General features: G+C 37.3%; 3 protein-coding genes across 3 annotated transcripts; 1 reads left to right on the top strand and 2 right to left on the bottom strand.

Moving 5' to 3' along the window:
* Positions 1 to 113: 113 nt before the first annotated feature.
* Positions 114 to 1330, bottom strand: LOC149726271 (uncharacterized). Its single transcript, XM_089889944.1, has one exon. It carries the CDS (start codon positions 1313 to 1315, stop codon positions 572 to 574), a length of 744 nt encoding a protein of 247 aa, XP_089746070.1. The 5' UTR covers positions 1316 to 1330; the 3' UTR covers positions 114 to 571.
* Positions 1331 to 5952: 4622 nt separating this feature from the next.
* On the bottom strand, positions 5953 to 8358 carry LOC149726270 (fibrinogen-like protein A). The gene is made up of 6 exons (XM_089890339.1): positions 8169 to 8358; positions 7431 to 7546; positions 7122 to 7218; positions 6802 to 6898; positions 6490 to 6557; positions 5953 to 6206 (listed from the first exon to the last, which is right to left on the bottom strand). The coding sequence occupies exons 1-6, from the start codon at positions 8356 to 8358 to the stop codon at positions 5953 to 5955; spliced, it is 822 nt and encodes a 273-aa protein (XP_089746465.1).
* Positions 8359 to 8434: 76 nt separating this feature from the next.
* On the top strand, positions 8435 to 23757 carry LOC149726269 (uncharacterized). Its single transcript, XM_089890617.1, has 15 exons — positions 8435 to 8471; positions 12616 to 12732; positions 12930 to 13079; positions 13347 to 13454; positions 13933 to 14043; positions 14269 to 14388; positions 14745 to 14861; positions 15448 to 15564; positions 16539 to 16655; positions 17275 to 17391; positions 18352 to 18468; positions 19365 to 19493; positions 19908 to 20024; positions 20447 to 20557; positions 20793 to 23757. The coding sequence occupies exons 1-15, from the start codon at positions 8450 to 8452 to the stop codon at positions 20819 to 20821; spliced, it is 1599 nt and encodes a 532-aa protein (XP_089746743.1). The 5' UTR covers positions 8435 to 8449; the 3' UTR covers positions 20822 to 23757.
* Positions 23758 to 23802: the final 45 nt, after the last annotated feature.

Below are 23802 nucleotides of genomic sequence, written 5' to 3'. Positions count from 1 at the left end.
AATCCCCATATAATTCTGGCATCTACACAAGCGTAAACAATTCAACGGATGTTATGACGCTGCCAATATACGGCATGAGGTTATTGCTCATCACGCAAACTCAATCCACACTATAGAATAATATGTTTTAATTGTTCGTTTAATGAGCGTCACAAAAAATTCACAAATTTTTGAACTATACAGTTTTTTAATCATTCAATGAACGTCATTTAAAAATTTATAGAATTTAAATTACAGCTTATATCATTGGTAATGCAATCCAAAAACTATTTACAGATTTCGCTTTTTTCAAAAAAAAGAAACTTGCAAAGAAGTTTAAGCTTATTTAATCAAGCATTTTTTATCCGATGACATTAAAAAAATATAAACGCCGGTAAATGGGTAAATGCGATGCTACCCCCGTTAAAGTTGTCTACTCTTGTTATGGCTTTAAATCTTCTGTTTCAAACAAATTTAAAGTGAAACGATTCTGGCAATTTGAAAAGCGGGAATAAAATCATAAAAAGTTGGGAGCAGACATTGGATTAAATCATATCAATAATTGCATGCGATGAATACATGGGCGATTATTTCATGGCGGCGAACATTTTTCATCAGCTGTTTTAATATCTTCTTTGACTTGATCAATCAGCTCCTTTTTTGCAGCGTTGTCGATATCCTCAGCTTTTTCAATGGCTGCTATAGCATCACCAAAGTATTTGCGTGCATCGTTTGGTCGGAAACTATTAAGAAACGAGACGCCGAGAACATACAAGCCAAGTCCATACAAAGCATCCTGGAACACACTCTCCATCATGGTGATCGCTTTCTTACTTGTTGTCTCAACGTCCCTATAATCGCCAACATAACCTGAGCTCATTCTTATCCACGCCAAACACGAAGCTTCATACAAACAGCGATCTTCCTCACTGACGTCAACAGATCGTCGAATCATTTCTCGCATCTCACGCATCAGTGGAATCACGTGGGTTTGAACGATTGGTTTTAATTCTTTGTCACGTGATAACATAGTATCGATAGATTTCTGGATTTTTAAAGCGCCATTTAGTATTCCCACCAAACTTTTTTTTGTTTGATTTTCATAAAACTCGGCAGCGATTTGATAAATTAAAATTGCTCCCATGTGTTTTCCTATACCCCTGATGGTGTCGGCAAATGTTTTGATTTCATAAGGCGAGGTTTGGAATTTCTCTTTAAACAGCGTCTTCAGTTGATCTTTGGTTCGATTCGCTTCTTCTGCCTCTCCAGCCAACATACAACATCGGTAATTGCCCACCAGATTTTTAGATAGGATGACATCTAATTCGTATTGCATCAACTTATTTTCTTCTCTTGTAAAAGTTGACTTATGTCTGTATCAAGTAATTCTAATAAATTAAACTTTAAACTCACACAAAATATAGAGAACCATATTTGTCTAGTCATTTTTAAGAAAGAACAGAATTTCATTTAAATATCTGATGATATGTTACCAAAATATATTAGTACAGTAGGAGAAGATGGAACACTTAACTTAAGCACATATTGCCAAATAGATCCAAAAAACAAACTAGTTCTCATAATTTATCTCTAACTGCAAATGACTGAATTTCGAATATATTTTCCATATATTATCTTTTTATTATATCAGTATCTTACATTTCAATAACCCCTAAGGTATAAATTGTTGAATTAAGAGCAAACTTTTCAAAGTTTGGCAATGAAAACATACAGAACTACAATGTGGGGGAAGATGGGACTCTAAGTTGAAATATATTTACATTAGCAGTATTGAGTAGGCCATGACCTAACTCACAAAACGTTTTGCTTGTAACTGGGGGCTTGTAATATGTATTCGTAGAACGATAGAGTATAAAAGGCTTGTTCACTAGAAGTTTATTCAACCGAGGGAAAATCAAAAGGTTTATTTTTGGAACGTAAGAACACTGAGGGCTTTCATTCGACCGTGACATTTATCCTGCGTCTCTTCATGCGTTACATACTTTTTGCCGCTGTTGTTGCCAGCAGGAATAATACAATACCTAAAATTTTCCTTCTGGTAAAACGTTATTGCAGCAACGTTTCGTCTGTCGAAACATCTTCATGCTAAATACACACGATTATTTGAAATAGATTAGCAGCCTTATTTATGCCTTGAATGTAGTGGGATGGGGAAAGATGGAACGCCGTTTTATTCTATTTTCTCGTCCAATTTGGTGGTATCAAAGATCATTCAAAGAATTATATAACCGTATCTTCACAACTCCTATAGACCGTTGTTAATTGTTTAAAACACGATCAGGATATTTGGATATTTATGCTAACCCATCTTCCCCCGCCCTACTATATGTCAAGGCATACCTGTCCCCTACTGGTAAATGTTGTAAACTAATGTGATTATCGGTCTTTTATGGACCGGATGGATTTTACTTTGTTTTGCCAAGGCGTCAGTCTTGGCATCATGGACATGTTAGTTTTAGTTGTGGCTTTCGTCCACTGCTGTACACTTACCCGATAAATTGTTTTGGGCGCGAAAACTAGTTTGTCAGGCCTTTCGCAAAGCTATACGCATAATCTATAACAGACAAAGCAAAGATATGTCATATAGTATAAATATTGGTTAATTGCAGTACTCGATGTTAATGTATGATTTCGGGGTAATTGTAATGGCAATATTTTCGTGTTTTGTAGCAATATAGTATGATCTCCCTACTTATAAAACGTAAGTTTTAAAATACCATGCTTTGTCGAATAAATCAATTATATATACCAAAGCGTTCTTTAAATCCTTTATTTAAACCCTTTTCCATATTTTGTAGCCGCAGTATATTCCAAGAAAAGTTAAAGTCCCAATAGATAAGATGGTTTCTTTAATCATCCTTTGCAGAATAGGATGGTGTGAGATCGCGTCAGAAATAAACGAAGCGGATTTATTTTTGAAAGGAAAAGGCTTGTCTGGAATCTCTTTGCCCAAAAATTCGCATAGGGGTGCCCAGCCGTCGTTTAAATCAAACACCAACAGTTGATCCTTTGGAACTCTCTGTGACAAATATTTTTTGCGTAAAATACGCCGCTGTAGCACAGTGGTTAGCGCGTCTGTCTCTTTATGGTCCGTTGGTTAAAAAGATAAAGATTCGAAGCTTTTGCACAACCCACCCTTCTAACCGCTGGTGAAAGCAACTGCCGTTAAGCGTCTTTTTAAGGACGCCTAGTGGTAACATCATCGAACTCAGTATCCGCTAGGTAACAGGCGGGCGCGCTTCTAGGATAATATATCGCTGCATGCATCACGGCAGCCAACCAATATATATACATTTGTAGCGCCAAGTACAATTGATACAAAATAGTTTTAACAACATGTTAACGCTAATATAAAAAACCTGCAAAACGTAGGAATTGTGATGGCGGTATATATTCTTCATAACTGTCGGACTTGTGTCTAATTTCCACCAAGGCGTTGGTTTGTACGATCCATTAGTTAAGATAGCTGTACATAACAAATGCTTCAGAATGAATGAGTGTAACATATCTTCACACTGCGCAACGGCATTCGTTCTAACACGGATGTTATGGTTCATATACACCTCGTGTCAGCACAGCAGCACACTCACAACACCGATCATCACGTAAACTGACATAAGTGAATGAGCTATATATATATAGTAGGGTCGGGGAAGATGGGAAACCTTTTCATTTTGTTTTCTCTTTCCATTTGGTAGTAAACAATGAACATTCATAGAATTATGAAACCGTATCCTTACGACTTCCACAGACTGTTATTAATTCTTTAAAACACGATCAGGTTATTTGGAAATTATGTGTTAAAGGTGTCCCATCTTTCCCCACCCCACTACAGGTAATGCCAAAAAAAGAACGTACCAACTTTGTTACAGTATCTAAAATGACACCAACCAGAATACGAGAAGATATGAATTAGATTCAATAGAACATTTGAGGAACCAGAATGCAAATGGTTTTTGAAGCTTTGAAACCACTTCTCCTCGTCTCGTATTGAAATAATTACCTCAAGATAGAGTAGGTATCAAAAACGAAGCAGAAAATTATAAATGCTGCTTCCATTTATAATATAAATCTGAAAACAGCTTCGTTTCGGCCCCTATATGTTTAGGTCGTCTTCTTTGAAATATAAAACAACTATAGAATTGTCATATATTTGAAGTTATAATACGGGTGTTCTATTTTATTACTTTTGTTCACTGTCGAGTATGAAACGGTTATGTTTTTATTGCCGCCCTTTTAGCTGCTTTTAATATGGTAGGAATAAGGGCAGTTATGATAAACATAACTTACTTTTGCATCGGGATAAACTTCTAGTATTTGCTCCCAAAATAGGAACGCGGGAGCGTCCACCACGACGTCAACATCTTTGTACATTCGTCTAAAATCTTCCACTGTACCTCCCACCTTAAGTATTCTCATCTAATCGTTACCATGGTACCAGAAGTGCTCAAACCAATCGAAAACACCGTAGCCTAACGTTTGGAACGCCTCATTCATTGATTTCGTCCCATTTTTGTGAAAACTCGCTAAAATAACCTTCATAGCATTGAGGTGCTTTTCTATCGTCGCGAAGAAAATGTATTTTATAAATATCTTAATAACATCATGTATTTACGCGAATACATTCAAACAACCAAATCTTAAAGAAATGGTCAGCCGTATATTTGGTCACATTTTTTTTTTTGTAAAAAGGAAATAGAAAACACTAAAACTATATACCGTTGCATCTGGTAAATATAATTTGGGCAGAATATCATATAGGCATTATAGTTATATATATATTATGGGCATATAGCAATTATAGACATATATATATAAAGTTATATATTCTACCTGCTCAAACAAAATTCAAATGCTGAAAAAGTTTGTAGTAAAACTATTGTTTAAACTGTACTGTTCTATTTCATAATCTCTCAACTAAATACTTCCTTTGAAGAAAGTATAAAATGGCCTTTGTCAACTAAGCGGATGTTATGACAGTTTTAATATATTCTGTATGAAATCGTCGCTTGCCACGCAAACTCAACTCACACTTTCAATTAATGATTAACGCCGCAGGTTTATTCGTATTTATCGATGGGTAAATCGTGTTTAACGATGGGTAAACAGTTACCTAACGTATAAATACGTGGCTTTAGGTTGGCGTTCCTGCATGCTTGCAATAAGATCAACATACCAAGCAGACGAAAAATTGTTTTCTCAGCAAACGAAAGTCGAATTTAAACAAAGAGGCTTGCGCGACTACGTTCCCTTATAAGGCTTATAGTCTATCAAAACTGTCGCAGGTTTACCGAACTGTATTACGTGCAAACGCTCAACTTATTTTGAACTGCAGTTATAACTTTAACAATTTTTATATAAGAAATTGTTCGTTATTTGCCAGAGTATTCCCATATAGTGCTTATTAGAAATAACTGTTATTAACATGCACGGTATAAAAGCCGATAGTTAATTTACGTTCCTCAAATTTTTGCTCACAATACGCGCCAATTTTAAACTATTAAATCGTTTATTGCGTCACAGTTAGAGTAAAGTAGTGATTATGAGTAACAGTTTGCTACAAAAAGAGACCAATGTAGTTTATTAGAATTCTGAAACAGTTCTTGTTGCTTAGCGTATTACTGCAAGCTAACAGAATCAGGATATTTGGAAATTATGTGCTACAGATGTCCTGCTCCCCCCCTTACCCCTACTAGAACTAGGAATGACATTTCAGGACATTCAAATATAAAATTCAGACATTTTGTTAAGTTAATACAATCTTGAATTCCATTCAAAATGGTGTCGTCCAGTATGATTGGTTTATACCAGAGTCTGTTCTATACTATGCGTGTATCATGTGTTTTTTATTAAATAGATAAAAAGTTACACTTAAATATTGTGCTGATTTGTATAAACATGTGTGTCATCCTATACAACAAATAACTTAATAGGCGATGAGTTAGTGAAGTCTTAGTGCAAAGTAAACTTCATTTCAGTTGCAGACAACGCCCCATCTTCAAGAGTATTCAAACTTTTCCAATACTGGTACTGACGTCCTTTTCGACACGGTCCAAACTGACCGTTCAGGTTTACCTGCAGACATTTGGCGTACCACCATCCGCCTCTGTACACTAATGCACAGTTTTGATTACTTGATATATCGTTGTCACGGTCATACGTGGAAAATTGTTGAAGATTATGAGCTTTCAACGAATCCCAATCCCCTGCGAAATAGTTGTGTAAGTTAAAGATACGACATGTAACTTGGAAGTTATACCAAATCACTTTGTACCCAGGTATTTAAAAATCTTGCTCCAAGCTTAGTGCTGCCACCATTGTGGATGTATGAGTACTTGCGAATTATACCTACGGTGACACGTGGTGCATGACACAAAACACTCGTGTTATAATTGCCGCTGCGCCACCATGCGAAGGTTAGAGATTTAAATTCGTTGATTCACAGGGGTTTGATCCCAGTCTCGTTCACTTAAACAAAGTTCAACTGACCTGCACCACCGTCGTAACCTTGTGTAGTTAAAGTATAATTGGTCGATGAGGAACCGACTCTGAACTCACTGAAACAACATGCAATGTATTGTAGTTTTGGTAAGTTTAATGCAATTTTATTGCTCGTTTTTCGATAAGCTTTTTATATGTGTGTGCTTATATATCAGCAGTACTCGTGAGTCCTGAAGCCCCATGTTATAACTTGACAGTAAGAATAAAGTGTATAATGAACACGTCATGTGTGCCTGGTGTATAAGAAGACACCCAAAACTCGATAGTAAGCATGAGGTGTATGGATTATTATTTACTCACGAGTATCTTGCGGTAAAGTTGGTTCCGTTGCAGTTCTTCATCTCAATAATCAGACTATAGTTCCCATTCTTGGTTAGTTGGCGAAGATATTTTAAACCTTATAAGCACATTAGGGTTTATAGTACTGTGTGAGTTAAGATGGGATACCGTTAGCACCTAAATTCCACATTTCCTGATCGTGTTTTAAAAAATTAACCAGGCTTCTTCACAGTAATGGGGTTACGGTTATACAATTCCCCAAATATTATTTGTTTGCCACCAAAATGGGGTGAGAAAGGTTCGGTATTTAAAATAGTGGTGTTTATTGGGACTTAACTTACCCATCCAGAACTCTCCATTTATGTTCCCGAATCCAACTTCGTATTCGTCCCACTTTTGGTAAAATTCAACCGAACCATCATAACGTCGTTGGAAAACCTAAAATAAAAATTGTTAATCGCCCTTTAGGTTCACCAGCCACGATTTTTAACTGGTGTTCTTTTCCACACTTTAATAGATAGCATGTTTTAACCACTGTCGTTTTGTTTATTCCCTTCTCTTCTATTTTTAATAACATGATCGTCGTTATCGATTTCGAAGAGATAAACACAAATCATGTCATGTTAGACAAAAACTCAGAACAAACCCACCGTAGAGGCGCCGGTAGACGGCGCCATATCGCAGTAGACATTTAGGTTCGTGCCGTCCACGTTGATGAGATAAACTCCACTACTCCGTTGCCCGGCTTCGTACACGGCATCACATGCTCTTAATGTATTCGATTACGTTACAAGCATATGTACTAACCGGTCCAGCGTCATGGCTCAGTGGTAAGACGCTTGTATCGTAATCGAAGAATACCGGAAATATTAATACCGAAAGGCTTATGTGTCCTTGAGCAAGACGCTCAACAGATATTACCCCAACCCAGTGATCAAAAATGGGTGATAGTATACTAGGTGTTAACTGGCTCAAATCTCAGGTCCCTTGGTGTGCCATGATGTAGGACCTCACTTGTGCAGAACAGAATCGATTATGCGCTGAACTGGCAAGGTAGTGGATAGCTTGGGGGTGGCAAGTGTAACGCAGTGTTTCCCGACAGTTTTACACTTGGGTGAAAGTTTAATTACCAGTAACAAAATATTCTGTTCATAAATAGAACAGATATTTGGAATCTTTTTGTTAAACAAAGTTTCATTTCATGGCATGCAATCGGGTTAAACGACTGTCGTTGCCCCGCCACGCGAGGATATACAAGTAACATACGCTGTCACACGTAAGCGGACACGACGTGTATGGAACAGAACACCCGCGTTATAACAGTTGTCATTGTCGGCCATGCGAGGTTATATAAGTTACATTCATTTATTCACATTTATGACGTGTACCTGTGTCTGATACGATCGACAACTTGACTAATATTTCCATGTTCTCCCACCCCGCCCTCACGTCATCTCTTTTAATCTCTAAAACAATTCCTGGCTTCAGTATTTCCAACACTGTGGTCGTGAACGTGTGTGGGTTGGTGGTAGACTTTGATGACGCGTTTGCTGTGACGTAACTAGGCTCTGACGTCATGCATAGCTTGTACCTTAGGTAGGTAACTATCTCAGGTGATTGTGATGACGTAGTGATGACGTAATCGCGATGAAACTTCGTACAATCCGCTATGACGTCACAAATGTTAAGAGGTAACAAATTACAAATAAACAGCACGCAACAATAACTTTTTAAAATTTAGTTAAAGGTTCTTAAACATTTTAAGACGTAGCTCCATGGTAATACTACGATAACCCATTCGCCGCAGTTTTTTCTCAGATAAGCATATTTAGCCACACAGAACAGTTTCCTTTTTTTACATTTCATAGACCTTATTGGCTCCAATTTAAGAAAATTCATTTTGGAAAATATAGTAATAAAACTATTCTATACTGTTATATCAAACTGCAAATAAAACTAGTTCTCTTTAAACAAAACTTACATCTTCGCGTTGTAAGAATAAATGTAAAGAACCACCAGGTATTAAAGCAAGCACTTAGATGCATGTTTATTGCTGCATTTCAATTGTTTAAAACCTTCGCATATAAAATCACAGTCAATAAAGATAATAACGGTGTATTGCTTAAAGTATAATGTAAGGTTGTTTTGTGAAACTTCGCGGAAAGAAACGTTATAGGTTTCGATTTTACGAACTGAACTAAACTAAATAGAATTGGTCATTACTATACGTATTAAAACGCCGCCTCTTTAAGTCGTAAACCGCCAACGATGAAACGTTCAAATTTGTTTTTAATTTCAACGTATTAAGCAGTGCGCGTTTTGGCTGTTCTTTGTAAAAGAATATAGAGAAATAGAAAATACCAAGTTATCGTGCTGTTATGGTGTTACAACTCTGACTTGCTTCAAGCTATACATACCATCATAGTTTGGCACACAAAATAGTTTATTAAGGCAAATCCATGATTTACCGTAACGTATTGTAGGAAACGTCGTTGTTAATTGTCTAAAATGCGATTCAGAAAGATGGGGTTTTCGTGCTAACGGTATCCCACCTTACCCCATATCACTGTATGTTATATAACTTTTCTTGGCGCGAGTTTATGCACTAGTGTGTATTATAACTAAAAGCCAATAAATTTCGTCACGTTTATTGGTGTGCTGGTGGGTGCTCGATTACCTCAGTGTAAATAAGTAGAATTATAATTTTCGTGTAACTTTTTTTTACAACTGCTAACTTCTGGTTAAAATTTGAAAAGTTAAAACAATTGATCAGCATCCTGGCGCTGTTACAAAGTGGTTAGCGCGCCTTCCTCCCATATAACCATGAGTTTACTTCCTTATGGTTTCGAGGATCGATGTTGCTACCATTGTGGGTGTATGTCTTCTGAAAGAGGTAACAGCAGTTGTAAACAGCAAGGGTTACTAAAGGGTTCGCCACTTCACCATATTGCAAGCCAGGACAAATAAAAGTTTACCCCAAATAATCAGCCACAAAGTGGTAACTTATGAGCGGAAACGGGGTACATGAAACTTAATGCCCGTGGTATATAACGACTGTCAATGTCCCGCCGAGGACAGATATAAGTTAATTTAATCATTCATGATCGATCATTATAATACTCGCTAAAAGTCAGCAAGAGAATTCCACTTATAACTATAATGAATATTGCCGAACAATTGACACATTGCACGCAATATGTTAAATATACATGACGTATGCACTGTAAAACGATGTGCTGATAACGATTGCGCTAAGTGTTTTGTTTATAGCTGACACGGCGTGCCTTGAAATCGAAACGACTAAGTTAGATTTTAATTGGCGTAAAATTTTGAAAACTGTTTAGAAACAACCCGTCATCGCATTTCTTATATTAATATAGTTTTCGTCTTTTCCTGTTATATTATAGGATATCGTGATCGTGATATGTGACAATTGCATCTATGTTTTGTACTTATTGGGTTCATAAACCTGCTGCTCATTGTCAAATTGTATATTTTCTTAAATATATGTATAAATAAATGTAACGTAGGCCGGGGTAAGATAAAGAACACAAATTCCCTTTTATCGTCCTATATTTGGAAGTGAAAAAGTGGTATTGTTTATAGAGTTATATAACTTTATAGCCACGCGACTGTATAAAACAGCATTGTTAATTGCTGGAAACACAATCAAGAAATACGACATTCGCGGTCATTATAACACATGTGTTTTGTTTCATATAACTCGTACCCGCTTATCAGATTTGAATAATTACAGTTCGGTGTCTTCAGGTCTATTTGGGTCGGCGCAAAAATCTGCAGAAGTACTGATAAATAAAACATTGAAATATGTAGCTTGGTAAAGCTACAGCAAACAAACAACAGCGCTTTATAAAATAACGCCGCGAGACAGTGTTTACCAATAATGGCAATTGTATCTCGTCTGTCTATTTATATATTATGACGCCACAAAACTTTGTTATCACGTGCGCCCAGCCCATATTTCACTTGAGAAACTAATAGGCAAAAATTCTGAATTTTAATATGTGGGCGCGTTTGAGACTTAATTACTCAAAGCAAAACTACGCGAAGTTGTTTTTAGAATTCTAATTAAGGAGGAATTCGTATACAAACGTGCGATATACGAGTATAGCAGCTGAAAGCTATGATCCGCGGCAATTAAACTGTTTCTGCGAAGATTTGGCTTCGTGCTTTTCGTCATCAAAATATAATCAAATTAGCCAAATTGCCGCTTCTTTTAAGCATATTATCGTTGGCTAATTACCGAGCACGCCCCAGTCAAGTCTCGATACATTTAATTCGTGCCAACAATTTCCAAAAGAGATGTTGTGATATTTTTGCAGAATCTGCCAAAAACAAACCTATTATTTAAATTAATTCAAAGAACGCTGTATTAAGGGACTAATGTGACGTGGTCGAGGCAAAGTTCGGTATAAATAGTGACCGCGAGGATGTAACTTCACAGTGCGATTTTTAGAAACTTAAAGAAATCACTAAAATATCGAAGATGAAAATTATCCTTGCGTTACTCTGTGCGGTAACTTTGTGCTACGGGAGCGGGATTCACGTGAACTGTGAGTATTGCTATCGCCTAACATAATTGTGTATTTATATAGTAGGGTGCTGGGGAGAAGACAGGATACCTTTAGCACATATATTTAAATATCCTGATCGTGTTTTAAACAATCAACAACGGTCTTTGAGAGTCGTGAGGATACGGTTTAATAACTATTTAAATGTTCTTTACTACCAATTTGGAAGAGAAAAAAGAATAAAAATGTGTCCCATCTTCCCCCACCCTACTATATCTTCAAATACGATATAGTAAGTGTAATTTAAAGATCGAAAAGGGAATCAACAGCAAAACAGAAGTCGTTAAAACACGATAGACCAGGGATAAAAGGGGTTTATACGTTAATAAGCGGGGCTGCTGCACTGCCATAATATTGCATTGCGGTATTATGAGGTCTATTCGTTTTAATTATATATTATTTAAGCGACAAATAAAATTTATGTTATGTAGTTTAAATAGCACATCAATATTATCATTGAAACGCTTGTAATGTTAATGCAAAACAACGAACTAACGTAAGACGATAAAGGGTCTCTCACGAATGTTTTATTAAGGTGGGGGGAGATGGGACACTTTTTGCTCGTAATATCCAAATATCCTAATCGTGTTTTAAACAATAACCAACAGTCTATGGAAGTCGCAAGTCATAAGAATATGATTTTAGAATTGCTACAAATTGGGTATTACTACTCTGTTTTTGGCACAAGCCACTTCTTATAAATTATCACCAAGTGCAAATTACCAAATTTCGAATATATTTTTAAAATATTATCTTTTTATTATATCAATATATTATAGTTAGTAAAGGCATATTTTTATTTGTTGTGGCAACTTAAAAATCAAATAAGAATTTTCGTTTTCAATGTTTGTCCCTATCTTTTGTGCTAATTAATAAAAACCCAAATATACGACCAACTTTAGCCTATTTTTAAAGAATGTGTATATGAAACACCTGTGTCGTAGCCGCTGTGGTTTTTTTCGCCACTCGAGGATAAACAAGTTACACTTATAACAAAACTTTACGCTCAGTTTTCTTTTGATGAGAACTTTTACGTTGTTTCATTATAATTGGTGAATTACATTATACTGTTTGTTTTGTACTTGTGTTTTTCCTCTAAAAGTCTAAACGACTGTCGTTTTATCGTTACTTCCCGTCTTTTCGCCTTTGTAAACTTTTCCTGATCTTCGATAACGTAATCGAAGAGACAAAATTTCATTTATTCATTTCTTTGTCATACGTCATAACACCAATTTATATTCAGCGCGATGCACCCAAACCCCATTCCCGTGCCACACGGATGCCATCTGTTCCAGTAACGGCCAAGGATTCACCTGTAGATGCAAAGACGGTTTTAGCGGCAACGGCCAGTATTGCAATCGTAAGTAAAAGTTGTTCATAAATTAAACTTGTATTTATCATATAGTAGTTTGGGATAAATAGAGATTTTTATCGTTTCATCACTAACCCCTAACTACCAACCTCTAACACTTTCCCAACCTGTTACGTACCGAAGGATCCTTCACTAGTGTCCGATATTTTGTGCCTTTTGTTATTTTGGTTTGTTTTTTTCTACAGCTAACCATCCTGATCCTACTGAACCGACCCCACCCCCAAACCCTTGTCATCCAAGCCCATGCAGTCCACATGCTTCATGCAATGCACATTATGGACAAGCTCAATGCCAATGTAACCAGGGATATACTGGTAATGGGCGTCTATGCACAGGTTAGTTATTTACCAAATTGTTTAATAACAAGTTAAATTGTTCAAACAAATAAATATAAGAAATGTATAAGAAGTAAAGTCAAAAAAATGTTAATGAACGGAGCATGAAACAAAAACAAAACAACAAAAAAAGAAGGAAAAACAAAAAGAATATGTACCTAAACTAAAGCAATACACCATTACATTTAGCTTAGGTATTTAACTTCTTAACCAAGAGTAGTATAGGGTATACTGTATGTATTTAACTAATATATTGTTACATTCCAGCTGACCCATGTTACAACTGTAACGTCCATGCGACATGTCATGGGTTTGGTCACTATCGGCGTTGTGTGTGTAACCCAGGGTATTATGGTAATGGACAACAATGTGTAGGTATGTATAAACAAACAAATCAGTTTTATTTGTGTGTTTTGTATGCGCTTTCTGTATTACCATTCCGCTGCATCTAAGGTTACCAGCTATTATTGGTCAGTCATTATTATAGTGCATTTTGCATGCCCTTCTGAAGTTTGATTGATTTAAACTTTAAAATTTTATCCCATCTTGTTATAACACAGAAAAAATAATATTGGTCCATAGTTGCTACCAGGGGGTTTAGTGGTCAAGAAGTTGCTTTTTATTTTTATACTTTTAAATTTTTCAAACCAAAAAATATTTATCTTGATTAAACATGTAAGAACCAAGTTGTGTCAAGATGGTCAAGTGTTCATGGGCTAAAGGGGGCGACAAAAGGTCTTTGAATACAGCTGTAGCATCCTCCATATTTATGTCACTGTATTGCAGAGGATCACGTTTTAGCTTTTTAATGAATATTTTTTATTCTACAATAACTTTGTATCTATCCTTACAGACCCTTGCGAAAATAAGAACTGTCACCAACACGCACAGTGTGTTAGGTCGGGAGCTTCAGCAAGATGTGTTTGCAATACTGGATATGTGGGAAATGGAATTAACTGTGCAGGTAGTATAAATCTACATCAAATAATTGCTGTTTGTAAGAAAATGTTAAGTTTGCCTATTGGTTGCAATTGTTTGAGTAATAGCCAGTTAACCAACCAAAAGTCATGTCTGCTTAGTGCTTATCCACACACTGCAATAGCTTCAGCAACTTGACTGTGGGCATGGGAGTGGAAACCATGGATAAGTCACCCAAGTTCCCACCCACAATAATCCACCATTCTTTTAGTACCAGACCCATGTGAGAACGCAAACTGCCACGCGAATGCCAATTGCATTTCAAGAGGTTACCCAGCATATACTTGTATCTGCAAAACAGGATACGTCGGCAATGGTTACCAATGCGATTGTAAGTAATAATATTGAATATGCCATACTATTGTAATATGCCTCACAAGTCACCATTGATATGTGTCGTTAATCCAGTGTTTCTTAAACTGTGAGATTTTAAAAGTTAAACCATACAAAAATTGTAAAAAAAAGGATCTGAAAATTGAAAAAAAGCATAATCTGAAAAATAAGTTTTATTTTTTGGTCATAAAGCATTTAAGGATGTTGTACAAAATAGATAATTTAAGTTTAGGGTTAGGGGTGAGGGGGTTTAGGGTCAAATGACATATTCATTTAACAATATTTATTTTACTTTACATTACTACCAACCTAATACTCTAGTCAACATAATCTTTATGTCAATATATTACACAGTTCCAGACCCATGTGCTTCAGCAAACTGCCCAGATCACTCAGACTGTGTTGCGTATGGTTCAAGATATAGATGTGTGTGTAACACTGGATACAATTTGGTTGCTGGACACTGTGTTGGTAAGAATATGTTTGTTTACCTCATGCTCACTGTTGAGTTATAACATGGGTGACTTCTTATACACCAGACACACATGGTGTATTCATACACCTCATGCTCACTGTCAAGTTATAACATGAATGTCTACTTATACACCAGATATACATGGTGTATTCATACACCTCGTGCTCACTGTCAAGTTATAACATGGGTGTCTTCTTATACACCAGACACCTCATGCTCACTGTCCAGTCATAACATGGGTGTCTTCCTATACACCAGACCCACATGGTGTATTCATACACCTCATGCTCACTGTCGAGTTATAACATGGGTGTCTTCCTATACACCAGACACACATGGTGTGTTCATATACCTCATGCTCACTGTCAAGTTATAACATGGCTTCTTTTAATAAAATCCTATGAGTTAGCATAGTAAGACGGATACAGTATAGTTACATACCTAATAACTTAAACTTATGTCATTTTGCTAGCATGACCATTTCTTCATGTTTATATAGGAACTTTTCCCCTTATTTAACTGAATAACTTTCTACCTAACATTCAGCAGATTTTATTAAGTTAATGTCAATGTATTATACAGCTCCAGACCCATGTGCTTCAGCAAACTGCCCAGATCACTCAGACTGTGTTGCGTATGGTTCAAGATATAGATGTGTGTGTAACACTGGATATAATTTGGTTGCTGGACACTGTGTTGGTAAGATTATGTTTGTATACCTCATGCTTATAACGTGAGTGTCTTCTTATGCACCAGACATACATGGTGTATTCATACACCTCATGCTCACTGTTGGGTTATAACATGGGTGTCTTCTTATACACCAGACATACATGGTGTATTCATGCACCTCATGCTCACTGTCAAGTTATAACATGGGTATCTTCTTATACACCAGGCATACATGGTGTATTCATACACCTCATGCTCACTGTCAAGTTATATTATGAATGTCTTCTTATACACCAGACATACATGGTGTATTCATGCACCTCAGGCTCACTGTCGAGTTATAACATGGGTGTCCTCTTATACACAAGACACACATGGTGTATTCATACACCTCATGCTCACTGTCAAGTTATAACATTGGTGTCTTCGTATACACCAGACACACATGGTGAATTCATACACCTCATGCTCACTGTTGAGTTATAACATGGGTGTCCTCTTATACACAAGACACACATGGTGTATTCATACACCTCATGCTCACTGTCAAGTTATAACATTGGTGTCTTCTTATACACCAGACACACATGGTGTATTCATACACCTCATGCTCACTGTCGAGTTATAACATGGGTGTCCTCTTATACACAAGACACACATGGTTTATTCATGCACCTCAGGCTCACTGTCAAGTTATAACTAGAGTGACTTCTTATACACCAGACACATATGGTGTATTTATAGTTTTATACACCTAAGCTCAATGTCAAGTTTATAGAGTTAAAACTATTACAGACAAAATACTCACAATTTTGTAAAATTATATCTTCGTTCATTTAATGTTATTAGTTTGCTTGATATGATGATTACACTATATTTACATAACCGATAATTTATTTACATAATAAACCATATGCAATTTTTTCCACCATTTCTCCATGCATAACTTTCTACCTAACATTCAGCAGATTTTATTAAGTTAATGTCAATGTATTACACAGCTCCAGACCCATGTGCTTCAGCAAACTGCCCAGATCACTCAGACTGTGTTGCGTATGGTTCAAGATATAGATGTGTGTGTAACACTGGATATAATTTGGTTGCTGGACACTGTGTTGGTAAGAATATGTTTGTATACCTCATGCTTATAACGTGAGTGTCTTCTTATGCACCAGACATACATGGTGTATTCATACACCTCATGCTCACTGTTGAGTTATAACATGGGTGTCTTCTTATACACCAGACATACATGGTGTATTCATGCACCTCATGCTCACTGTCAAGTTATAACATGGGTATCTTCTTATACACCAGACATACATGGTGTGTTCATACACCTCATGCTCACTGTCAAGTTATATTATGAATGTCTTCTTATACACCAGCCATACATGGTGTATTCATACACCTCATGCTCACTGTCAAGTTATAACTAGAGTGACTTCTTATACACCAGACACATATGGTGTATTTATAGTTTTATACACCTAAGCTCAATGTCAAGTTTTTAGAGTTAAAACAATTACAGACAAAATACTCACAATTTTGTAAAATTATATCTTCGTTCATTTAATGTTATTAGTTTGCTTGATATGATGATTACACTATATTTACATAACCGATAATTTATTTACATAATAAACCATATGCAATTTTTCCCACCATTTCTCCATGCATAACTTTCTACCTAACATTCAGCAGATTTTATTAAGTTAATGTCAATGTATTACACAGCTCCAGACCCATGTGCTTCAGCAAACTGCCCAGATCACTCAGACTGTGTTGCGTATGGTTCAAGATATAGATGTGTGTGTAACACTGGATACAATTTGGTTGCTGGACACTGTGTTGGTAAGATTATGTTTGTATACCTCATGCTTATAACGTGAGTGTCTTCTTATGCACCAGACACACATGGTGTATTCATACACCTCATGCTCACTGTCGAGTTATAACATAGGTGTCTTCTTATACACCAGACACACATGGTGTATTCATATACCTCATGCTCACTGTCAAGTTATAACATGGGTGTCTTCTTATACACCAGACACACATGGTGTATTCATATACCTCATGCTCACTGTCAAGTTATAACATGGGTTTCTTCTTATGCACCAGACATACATGGTGTATTCATACACCTCATGCTCACTGTCGAGTTATAACATAGGTGTCTTCCTATACACCAGACACACATGGTGTATTCATATACCTTATGCTCACTGTCAAGTTATAACATGGGTGTCTTCTTATACACCAGACACACATGGTGTATTCATATACCTCATGCTCACTGTCAAGTTATAACATGGGTGTCTTCTTATACACCAGTCACACATGGTGTATTCATATACCTCATGCTCACTGTCAAGTTATAACATGAATGTCTTCTTATACACCAGACACACATGGTGTGTTCATACACCTCATGCTTACTGTTGAGTTATAACATGGGTTTCTTCTTATACACCAGACACACATGGTGTGTTCATACACCTCATGCTCACTGTTGAGTTATAACATGGGTATCTTCTTATACACCAGACACACATGGTGTATTCATACACCTTATGCTCACTGTCAAGTTATAACATGAATGTGTTTTTATACACCAGACACACATGATGTATTCATATACCTCATGCTCACTGTCAAGTTATAACATGGGTGTCTTCTTATACACCAGACACACATGGTGTATTCATGCACCTCGTGCTCACTGTCAAGCTATAACACCATTTCTCCATGCATAACTTTCTACCTAACATTCAGCAGATTTTATTAAGTTAATGGCAATGTATTACACAGCTCCAGACCCATGTGCTTCAGCAAACTGCCCAGATCACTCAGACTGTGTTGCGTATGGTTCAAGATATAGATGTGTGTGTAACACTGGATACAATTTGGTTGCTGGACACTGTGTTGGTAAGATTATGTTTGTATACCTCATGCTTATAACGTGAGTGTCTTCTTATGCACCAGACACACATGGTGTATTCATACACCTCATGCTCACTGTCGAGTTATAACTAGAGTGACTTCTTATACACCAGGCACACATGGTGTGTTCATACAACTCATGCTCACTGTCAAGTAATAACGTGGGTGTTTTCTTATACATCAGACACAAATGGTGTAGCGATACACCTCATGCTCACTGTCAAGTAATAACGTGGGTGACTTCTTATACACCAGGCACACATGGTGTATTCATATACCTCATGCTCACTGTCAAGTTATAACATGGGTGTCTTCTTATACACCAGACACACATGGTGTATTCATATAACTCATGCTCACTGTCAAGTTATAACATGAATGTCTTCTTGTACACCAGACACACATGGTGTGTTCATACACCTCATGCTCACTGTCGAGTTATAACATGGGTGTCTTCTTATACACCAGACACACATGGTGTATTCATATACCTCATGCTCACTGTCAAGTTATAACATGAATGTCTTCTTATACACCAGACACACATGGTGTATTCATATACCTCATGCTCACTGTCAAGTTATAACATGGGTGTCTTCTTATACACCAGACACACATGGTGTATTCATATACCTCATGCTCACTGTCAAGTTATAACATGGGTGTCTTCTTATACACCAGACACACATGGTGTGTTCATACACCTCATGCTTACTGTTGAGTTATAACATGGGTTTCTTCTTATACACCAGACACACATGGTGTATTCATACACCTTATGCTCATTGTCGAGTTATAACATTAGTGATATTTTTAACTTCCATAGTTATATTCTGTATAGTTATGTTTCTTCCTATATAGTTATAACTACCCCCCTTCAGAACCAGACCCATGCCACCCCTCCCCCTGCCACGCCCATGCAACTTGTACATCGGTGAGCAACCATGGAATTAACATAGCTCAATGTCGATGTGATGCCGGGTATTATGGGAATGGTAGATACTGTGCGCGTAAGTAATAGATGCTACTATAAGTAAATGTTATTATAATGTTGAAGCCCTTGTTGCCTACCTTTAGGAAAGCAACAGATTTCAACATATGTTGAGGTCCATGCAGTTGTACCATGGCTGTTGGGGTAATGGGACAACCCTGCTCTAAATCCCTTGTCCCATGACATCTATACACACATTAAGAACCCTTACTTTAGAGTATAAAATACCAACAATGGGTTGTCCAAAATAGCTGCAATTGAAACAAAGTCAACCTTTATGTTATAAATAATATAACTATATAAATGAACATAACAGAATTGTTATTTAAGCAATAAAAGGTTTTGTTTTAATTTAACAAAGTATGTCAAAAAGTTGCATATGGTTTTATACCTTACAAACACATATATGAATATATTGTATTTGTTGATCCAGGTGACCGTTGCTACCAAAACAGATGTCCAGCCAACTCTCGTTGTGTAAGGCAGGGCTTTGGTTATGGTTATGCTCGCTGTGTTTGTTTACCAGGCTACTATGGAACTTACTGCAGACGTAAGTATAAAGGTTGCTGAAACCAATTTTATTAAACATGATTAAAATTTTAGACTCTTTTACGCTGTGATAGATTAAGTTACTGTCTGGATACTAAACTCATGAATGGCAGATGTTTCGGACAGTAACTTGGTGGATAGTAACCTCTTTTACACTGATGATGGACCAAGTTACTGTCTGGATACTAAACTCGTGATCGGCAGATGTTTCAGACAGTAACTTGGTGGATAGTAACCCTTTTTACACTGATGATGGACCAAGTTACTGTCTGGATACTAAACTCGTGATCGGCAGATGTTTCAGACAGTAACTTGGTGGATAGTAACCACTTTTACACTGATGATGGACCAATGTGTTTAATTAAACTCATAAAATGCTACAACCAATAGAAAAGTCAACCAAATTTTCCATTTTATTTCCAGCCCTCAACAGTTGTGCAAACAGATGTCATCGTTACCACAAGGCATGGCCGTGTCAATGCAATGCTTCATGCGTTAGATACAGAAACTGTTGCAGTGATTATGTCTCAAAATGTAAGTGATATTACAACAATATACAGTTAATGATTCATGTATTCTTATTGTTTTATTCTTTGATATATTTAAGGAAATAAATTAAGTTTTTCTAAAAGGTCAATATTTTACATTAGATACAACAAACCAGCAGATTCAATGCCTAATTCTAAGTTAAACTTTCAAATTGAAATACTTATGTGGCTGTTATATGTCTTATAATCTTATCAACAATTTACAAATTGCTGTTTCTTAGGTTTTCGTGGACCTCACTATGGAAAATAAAACACTGAATGCAGCTGCCCTGATGCCCCATGTAACTTTAAATGTTCATATATAATCAAGAATTTTTAAATAGTATAGTGTGTTTCTGTCTGTTGTGCAAAATTTAATTGTAATATTTAGTGTGGACTCGTTGATTTAATACGAGCATCTAAATTTCCATATATTACACATACACATAGTATTACAACGCTTTTTAACCTTTGAAAATCTGGAAGGAAATATATTTGTGTTGCCTACTACAGTGGTTTAACTATTATGTTAAATTGTTCTTTATTTTAGAAGATAAAAAACTTGTTTTAAATGTTGATTCTTGCGCTGGAATAAATGAAACTGGTGATGTCAGTCTCTATAGTGAAACTATTTGAGTTGGAATATTAGTCATTATAGTAGGGTGGGGGAAGATGGGACACCTTTTGCACATAATATCCAAATATCCCGATGGTGTTGTAGTGATCGACGTGTGAAAGCGGGCGATAATAATGTTATCGTTGTAATTCCATGCTTACTGATGTTGTATGTTTACTGTTTAATGATATTGTGTGAGTCCACGTACCGATGCCTGACAACGGAAACTGTCACAATTTCCTAGCCGTTTCCTAATTAAGATGCGTGGCTGCTGGCAGGATTTATCGTTGTAGATTGTGTGTGAACTATGCTCAATACCCAGACATTGTATCTGTAGTTGCGTTATGTGTGACTGGCGGTAAGCCTGGAGGCTGACGTGTTCCCTTCTTCTCACAACTCTCGTCTGTATAAAAGATGGATGCGCCATGTTTCGGCACGCATTGAGCCGTAAAGTCTGCTATCGTTATCGTATCGTTACGTCACTGTCAAGTTACTAATAAAGGAGTTATTAAGTGTTGATCTGGTTCCACTTGATCGGTGATTAAACGAGGTACAGCATCTAGTACGCGCGAAGAGGAGTACGATAGGACCAGACCCAACAGCGGTTGAGGGTGCTCCGAGCACAAATATTTAATATATATAATTATCTAAATGTAACTTAATGCATAAAGATTGAATTTTGCGTTGTGTAACTTTAACAGCTGGCCAGCTGGCATAATGTGTATGCGCCTGGATTGTTTCCTGTAACCCATGTATAACAATGCTTCTTTATATACAATGCTGGGAGACTTTGCCCTGTGACAGTGCTGAGAGACTTTGCCTTGCTGTATAATGGGTATAATGTTTTCTCGTGTATAACGCTTCTTCTCGCCTTGGGAGTTCTCGCCTTTGAGTTATCTCCTTTATAAGCCGTGCCCTGTACTGTACAACGAGGCAGTGTGAGCCTGGACCAGCCAGTTGGAGGCCGGAGAGTATCGTGACGTCGTTGTTGTTTTGTCGTTGTAACCCGAACTGTTTTGTTGAATAAACTGAGTTTTGAACCTGGACATGTTATGGAGTCGGACTGTGGGCTAACGTCTTATCGCTTGACGCCCACAACGTCATATCACTTGACGCCCACAAATGGTGAACTCGCTGGACACGCCCTTCTCGATACAAGTCTGCAACGAATGGTCAACTGAAGTACCGCACCCACAACAATTGGTTGAGCCCGCTGGACAGGCCCTCCGAAGAAAAATCAACGGTGAATTACTGTGTTTTATGTTTTATAATGTGAAGTTGGGTCAGACCACGACCCCAACAAGCTTAACAATTAAAATGGGTTAACCCCAACGAGCAATTGCAGGTTGCATTGCTATCTATCCTCTAGTCATATGTGAGTTGACACACTCACGGGCACCACTAATCTACGTGATGAACCTTACGCCTACTATATTACCTACATGTGAGCTGACACACTCACGGGCACCACTAATCTACGTGATGAACCTTACGCCTACTATATTCCCTACATGTGAGTTGACACACTCACGGGCACCAATAACCTACGTGATGACCCTTACGCCTACTATATTACCTACATTGTGAGTTGACACAGTACTCACGGGCACCACTAATCTATGTGACCCATCCATATCTCATTTTCTCTCCTTCATCGTAAGCTGCGTAGCCAGCACGTCGCTATCAATATTGCAGTTTCATCGGCAATATAATGCATTGTCCCAAGAATTTTAATGGAAGTTACCGTGTTAGCGTACCCAATACCGTTTTATTCGTATACGTTATTCAATCTCTATTGCAGTAGTACTTTCCCCAATTTGTTTTTCAGAATAAGCTGCCGCTGGAGCACCGATCGCCTGCATACCCCACCTTACATGATTCATCATCACAAAGGCACGCGCAAGTACAATCAATCTCCTCATCGAGCCTAACCTACATACTACAAAACAAAAGGTGCCGATCTGCAACCTACAAACTGTCGTGAAAAGTATCCTGCTGAAACAGGGAAGTAGCGACTGTCGTGAAAAAATCCTGCTGAAGCGCAGTGAAGTAGCGACGAACAATTTCAAGATGAGGTACAATGATAACTATGCGCGCGTATGGCCTGCGTATGAAAACATTTTTCGGTGGGGCCAGCCTATATGTAGCGGTTGAGGGTGCTCCGAGCACAAATATTTAATATATATAATTATCTAAATGTAACTTAATGCATAAAGATTGAATTTTGCGTTGTGTAACTTTAACAGCTGGCCAGCTGGCATAATGTGTATGCGCCTGGATTGTTTCCTGTAACCCATGTATAACAATGCTTCTTTATATACAATGCTGGGAGACTTTGCCCTGTGACAGTGCTGAGAGACTTTGCCTTGCTGTATAATGTGTATAATGTTTTCTCGTGTATAACGCTTCTTCTCGCCTTGGGAGTTCTCGCCTTTGAGTTATCTCCTTTATAAGCCGTGCCCTGTACTGTACAACGAGGCAGTGTGAGCCTGGACCAGCCAGTTGGAGGCCGGAGAGTATCGTGACGTCGTTGTTGTTTTGTCGTTGTAACCCGAACTGTTTTGTTGAATAAACTGAGTTTTGAACCTGGACATGTTATGGAGTCGGACTGTGGGCTAACGTCTTATCGCTTGACG

The sequence above is a fragment of the Ciona robusta genome, chromosome 12 (assembly GCF_009617815.1).
Source record: "Ciona robusta chromosome 12, ASM961781v2".
NCBI lineage: Eukaryota > Metazoa > Chordata > Ascidiacea > Phlebobranchia > Cionidae > Ciona > Ciona robusta.
The sequence above is the reverse complement of the archived record's forward strand: the minus strand, read 5'-3'. Positions and strand labels throughout refer to the sequence as shown.

What these genes read in the sequence shown, in the direction of transcription:
- LOC149726271 (XM_089889944.1), bottom strand. Translation starts at nt 1,315, where the DNA reads ATGCAATACGAATTAGATGTCATCCTATCTAAAAATCTGGTGGGCAAT.
- LOC149726270 (XM_089890339.1), bottom strand. Translation starts at nt 8,358, where the DNA reads ATGACGTCAGAGCCTAGTTACGTCACAGCAAACGCGTCATCAAAGTCT. An exon ending in GTCGATCGTATCAGACACAG is followed by an intron (nt 7,547 to 8,168) that starts GTACACGTCATA and finishes ATACATTAAGAG; the next exon opens with CATGTGATGCCGTGTACGAA. An exon ending in CGTCTACCGGCGCCTCTACG is followed by an intron (nt 7,219 to 7,430) that starts GTGGGTTTGTTC and finishes TTTTTATTTTAG; the next exon opens with GTTTTCCAACGACGTTATGA.
- LOC149726269 (XM_089890617.1), top strand. Translation starts at nt 8,450, where the DNA reads ATGACGTCACAAATGTTAAGAG. An exon ending in GGTTGCTGGACACTGTGTTG is followed by an intron (nt 18,469 to 19,364) that starts GTAAGATTATGT and finishes ACCCCCCTTCAG; the next exon opens with AACCAGACCCATGCCACCCC. An exon ending in CAGTGATTATGTCTCAAAAT is followed by an intron (nt 20,558 to 20,792) that starts GTAAGTGATATT and finishes GCTGTTTCTTAG; the next exon opens with GTTTTCGTGGACCTCACTAT.